The sequence below is a fragment of the Gallinula chloropus genome (genome assembly GCF_964237585.1).
Source record: "Gallinula chloropus genome assembly, chromosome: 4".
In the NCBI taxonomy this organism is placed as follows: domain Eukaryota; kingdom Metazoa; phylum Chordata; class Aves; order Gruiformes; family Rallidae; genus Gallinula; species Gallinula chloropus.
This window is the reverse complement of record NC_140088.1, coordinates 84585095-84591094: the sequence shown is the minus strand read 5'-3', so window position 1 is coordinate 84591094 and position 6000 is coordinate 84585095. Positions and strand designations below refer to the sequence as shown.

The window sequence follows — 6000 nt, the reverse complement described above, 5'->3', positions numbered from 1 at the left end:
GGATTGGGTACTCTGTGGAATTTTCCAAGTGTTCCCCCATTTCTCGCTTTGGGAACACACCAACAGCTGTGGGATTGGGTACACTTCAGAGTTTCCAAGTATTCCCCCATTTCTTGCTTTGGGAACACACCAACAACTGTGGGATTAGATACTCTGAAGAGTTTTCCAAGCGTTCCCCCATTTCTTGCTTTGGGATCCTCAACATATGTGGGATCAGGTACTCTGAAGAGTTTTCCAAGTGTTCCCCCATTTCTCGCTTTGGGAACACCCCCACAGCTCAGGGATTAGGCACTCTTCCAAGTTTTTGAAGTGTTGCCCTGTTTCTTGCTTCGGGAACATCCCCTAATCCCACATACTGAAGTATAGCACTGCTCATCAATGCTCCTGTGCAACAAGTTTCAAGGGACATCCAGAGATTCAAGTAGTTTGATTATCTGCATGACAGACCAATTACACGATTACATTCTGACCTGCTAAGAAATACAGTTTTGCTTCTTTTCTTCTTCTTTTAAATAAGTTTCCACTACTAGCCAGAGATTCCAGGTGATGCTTAAACAGTCTGGAATTAAGGTGAAGTGGAAGCGAACCTGACAGTACAAACAGCTAAGCAGTTACCATATTAAAATGCCAACCTTACAGGAATGATCTCTTAGTTTTAAAAGGAGTGCTGAAAACTGACATTTCACTTAATTCTCTAGTTAACCAGCAAGGACAACAGCATTTTTTGGTTACTGATGGTAGGTGGTTCAGAACTGCAGAGACCACATGTGTTTATGTCTTCTGCTCAAAGAGATCATGATACTCTTGTTCTTCTAGTTCTCTGTTGTACTTCTCTATTTCCCTGTTGGCTTCTTCCAAGTAATCGTTCATGAACTGGTCCATTACTGATTTTGAGAAAGCTAAGGGAAACAATATTTGTGCAAGCAGTGTTGATTAGAGAAGGGTATACGGGTTTGAAGGATGTGCCAGTTCAGGGACACTGTTCAGAAAACAGAAATTCAATACATCACCTTCTGGGAGTCAGATCTAATCACTGGGAAATAAAGGAGTTGCACCACAGACACTTCCCAAGCACAAGGAGGAACATAAGAACAGCAGAACTACAGTAGGTTTGCAGATGTTCACAGCTCTTTTGGTGAAGTGGAAATCTTAAATACTCTGCACAAAGCTCAAATAATCCAAAAGTGGTTAGCAGTGCCTGTATCTTTTCTTGCCAAACACCAAGAGGGTGGTAGGGTGGTAGAGTGAAGGTGGTGGTGGTGAAGATCCAATTTCCAAATCCAATTTCCTGCCACTATACCCTAACTAGGAGCTTACCTGGTGGACAGAAGTCTGTTGGTTTAAAATGTTAGTTGTCCCATAGGGCAACAGAAAATAACCGTTCTTATTCCAAAACAGTGGGGTATTTTAAAAGTTTGTCCAAGTTAAAAGTGAAAAGTAAACTGGGAATATATAACCCAATTTGAAATTTTGGTAATAAAACAAAGACAAAAGCAATAAAAAGTTATGGAAAGTTCTGGGCTCCTCAGGATCTCCTGGAGAGAGTCCAGAGGAGGCTACGGAGGTGATGAAGGGCCTGGAGCATCTCCCCTGTGAGGAAAGGCTGAATGAGCTGGGACTGTTCAGCCCAGAGGAAAGAAGACTAAGGGGGGACCTGATTAATGTTTCTAAATATCTTAAGGATGGGATGCAGGGGGAAATGGGCAGCCCCTTTTCAGTGCTCTGTGGGGACAGGACAAGGGGCAATGGCTGCAAGTTGGAGCACAGGAAGTTCCACACCAACATGGGGAAGAACTTTTCCCCAGTGAGGGTGCCAGAGCCCTGGGACAGGCTGCCCAGGGGGTGTGGAGTCTCCTTCTCTGGAGATATTCCAGCCCCGTCTGGACGCCGCCCTGTGCAATATGAGCTGGGGAGCTGCTTTGGCAGGGGGGTTGGACCCCATGAGCTCTGGAGGTCCCTTCCAACCTCTATGATTCTGTGATTCTGTGACTTAAAGATACATGTCATTCTGTGAAACAAGAAAGAGCAGGACCACACTGGTACATCAGCATTGCTCTGGTGTTTCTTGCCAAAACCAAAAGTATGATCAGGTTTAAATTAGAAAATAAAAATAAATTTCTGGAAAGAAATTCAGAGGACCCAACTTCAGTTGTGGTTCATGTTCTGTAGATGATACCAAACAAGACCAGCCAGGACAGTGCATTTACAAACGTGTACATGTCACAGTGTGTAGGTAAACCATACTGCTTGCTAAGCTGAAGCAGTTTTTAAACAAGGGTTTACTTGCTTAAGGGAGTTTAAAAAGGAATTACAAAAAAACACACCTCCACACCTAATTCTGGACACACTGTACATATTACTTCTACATTGCATTCAACATGTCTTTTCTCATACTGGGTTACAAAATGAGAGCAATTATTTAATATCAGCCACACCACAAAGACACGTGGCAGAAAAAGGACACTGCAGTATAAAGCCTGAATTAACCCTGACTGGTTTTGCTTGAGTGTGCACACGCACACAAAATTATATTCATTTGGAAGTTTTATCAGTTCTGACCAAGCATTAAGCAATATTACAGCACTACTTGGTTTGAAAAATATTTCTTTGACAAGCTGTGGTCTGTAAATTACTCTCTGCATGATCTCATGTATGGTTTTGGGATTGTTTTGTTAGTTCTATTCTGCTTCTTAGATCGTATCTCTGAAGAAGTGTTTGAACAGTAAGCTTTAAATGGCAAGTAGCCATGCACAGATTCAAGCAACAAAACTTCTTTCTTCTTATTACTACCTGCAAACCAAACTGTCTCTTCACCATATCATCTGCTTTGACAGTCTATGTTTCAGAGCTGCATAGCCCATTGCCCATCTAAAACCTCCAAAGAAATCCACATTTTAAAGGATACATGGATGGTAATCCATTTTGTCACCAAAAAAATTCACAAATTGAGTCCCATTGTAAAAATAACCAGCTGGAAGTGGATCCAAGTGGCGTTTCACCTACACAAAGAAAGCATATACCATACATTAAACTTTTAAAACTCAAAACTGCTTAGAGACCATCCCACAGACTTAGATAAAAGAAAAAAGATGACAGTATGATTCTATGACAACCATGTAGACTAGTGGAGTTTGGTACAGCAACACTAGCCACAGCCATGCCCAACTCCTAGGAGCCCAACTCCAGAGACAGCACTTGCAACCTAAAGGCAGTTGATGAGGGCAGGATTAAAGCATTCAGGAATTTAACTTGCAAGTGACAACCTACACAGCACAAGGAAGGGAGAAAAGATGGGGAAAGACCATTACGGTCATCAAAAGCGTGTGCTTGTCCAGTACCGCATGCTCGCCTCTGCCATTCTGAAGCCCTGAGATAACACCAAGGTTTCTCTCTCAAATCCCCCCTGGACAGCCTCAGTTAGGTTTTGAATACATAAAAAGACAGCAAGTGCCACAAGAACTTGTTATGGCACATGTGGGAGGTGCTCTACCATACAAATGGATCAGCCAAAAGACAGACTTGCCATTAATCTCCTCTACTTACGTGAATGTTTTTTATTTCCTGAAGGGTTAGCATTCCTCTGGTTTTCAGGGCTTTCCTCTGTGGTTTCTGTATGAAGAATGAGACCCCAGTTATACATCTACTGAGTGACAGTGTGATGCTACAGTTTAGCTACATTTGAAAAAATAAAGAAAGAACCCAAGGCACAAAACAGAAAAGTTCTGTCTTAAAAGTGTGGATAACAGTAGTGAAACAATAATCACATGCTATCGTGCCCAAGCCCAGCACAGAAATGCTCCTTTTAGAAGCATGGATTTTAAATATTAATTTCTAGAGAGAATTATTCAATTATGTTAAGGAACTCACAAGTATGTTCTCAACACTACGTTCTGAAAAGTAAAAATTAAGTGATCTCACATAAGGCACTGTTAGAAATGACAAATTCTATAAGTATTTTAAATAACACAATTTAAACACAGCTCTACTGCAAAAAAAAACTCCCAAAGCTGGCAGAGCAACAGAAAAACAATCCAGCTTTATTCTGAGAAGGTTTATAATTAATTTCTTTCGTGCAGCATGCAGTAATTCTTAGAACTATTTGTAGTCTTGAACTGCTCACTTCACACTTCAGATACCATTTTAGTTCCAAGTTCTCATAAAATCAAATACTATTCCACAGAGTGCTTTCTTACACGTAAAAAGCATTTGTCTTCATACACTACCATGTGAGATACACACAGCATGAGATAATATCACAGAAAATGTATACTTCCCTGAAGTAACATAACCTGCTAGGAGAACAGAGGCAAGAACCTGAAGATCCTTAGAAGCAGTTCCAGCGATGGACTGCAGGAAACTGTTTTCCCTTCCTACACTTTTGGGAGATACTATGTAAATCCCAAGCAATGAAGAAGTAACCATGAATATTTTTAACTAGCAAATGTTCCAAAATGGGCATCACCAAAGTGTGCAGTTAGATCTACTTGCTCAGGTTCCAATTAGAGTGCTGAAATATGCAACTTGCATGGCTGAATAGCTTCTGTCCAAGTATAGTTCTGAATCAAACATCAAGAGTAATTTCCTAAGACCTTGATATGCAGACTGGAAAAATAAACACCTGTAGGTATTACTTGGTCATGCAGCAGCAAACCATCTTGCTCTGCACTCATGGCCAGGTTGGGCTTGTCACTGTGTGAGGTTAGCAAGAGACCACAACTGCAAAATGTGCCTTAGGCTTCTTAGGATGTGCATATTCCCTGTTCCCTACACCAACTTGTATTGCACAGGTATGTTAGCCATGCAGAAATACATAAAGTCTTCCATAGCTGCACACTTGATGAATTAAGCAAGACAGAATGAAAAAAAACCCACTAACCTATACCCTCCATTACAGTGGATTACTTCCAAGGAGGTTTAATTTAGTGAATCAAAACAAGTTTTCAGCTTTGCAGTGTTCAGGTAGTTCAAGAAGATTCGTTTCATACTACACTATAGCAATCAGGTCTCAGCTAAATCATCTTGTGTTTATTCTGGACATACTCCATTTGCTCAAGCATTCAAGAGCAGATCAATCCATGAATAAGCTGTATCAGATATTAAAACAATACACAGACTACAATACACATTTGAAAACTGTTACTCCTCTGAAATACTTCTAACACCCTGGAACACCAACACGTTGGTAGAAGAGAAAGGAGATTAACAAAAAAACCCAAACCAAAACATTTCATGAGACACTGATTCCTGCTGCTGTTAAGAAATGCCAAACAGATCACACTGAATGAAGTAAACATGCCCACGAACCTGCTTGGCAGTTTCTCTGAGCCAGTCTTTTATATCCTCTTCCTTAAGAGAGCAGCCAATGAACACAAGGAAGCACTCCTGCTGACTGCTGCAATCTCTGCTATCGCTTCTTGAATCAGGAGGAGTTGGCCCCTCCTGAACAGGCACAAGGCTTAGTGAATTTGATGACGTGTTGTGACAGACTTCAATCACTTTATCAGAATCTAATGAGAAGACAGAAGAAATAAATGCCCTGTTAATTGTCAATCTAATTTCACATCAACACATTGGTGTAGACAGAATATGGCATATAAAAAAAGTTTTCAAATACATGCAGAAGCAGTACTTTGCCCTTACCTGAAAACTTAACTTTGCCCATGATGTGATAAATGTTTCCAGAAAAAGGACTTGGCTTGAGCAATGACTTAATTGCTGTTTGAAATAAAAGACAAACAGATTATCTCACTTATTGTTCTTACCCTTGGCTTAGCTTCTGCTCAGACCTATGCTACAGGTCTCTAACCCACATCCTAGTGCTTCAGGGGAAAAAAGCTGCTGTGTCCCCCTGGAGCTCCACTACGTAACGTTTCTATACGTTCTCATTTCTTTGCTATGGGGAAGGTGGGAAATAACATGTGTTTGGCATAACGAACGCTTACAGTGTGTGTGGAAAGTAAAATGGTGCTCCTTAACACTGTTTTGCTATGGAAAGAAGGA

The 6000-nt window shown here is 40.9% G+C and overlaps 1 protein-coding gene across 1 annotated transcript in view; it reads right to left on the bottom strand.

Annotated features, from left to right (window-relative positions):
• Positions 1-764: 764 nt before the first annotated feature.
• DNAAF9 (dynein axonemal assembly factor 9) overlaps positions 765-6000 on the bottom strand; it is a gene marked incomplete at its 5' end in the record, with an annotated part of 75360 nt that continues 70124 nt past the window's right edge. The window contains 5 exons of the mRNA XM_084263515.1: positions 765-884; positions 2906-2999; positions 3544-3609; positions 5305-5507; positions 5641-5715. Coding sequence (XP_084119641.1) covers positions 772-884; positions 2906-2999; positions 3544-3609; positions 5305-5507; positions 5641-5715 — 551 coding nt within the window. The 3' untranslated portion in view covers positions 765-771. The remainder of the gene's footprint in view (positions 885-2905; positions 3000-3543; positions 3610-5304; positions 5508-5640; positions 5716-6000) is intronic.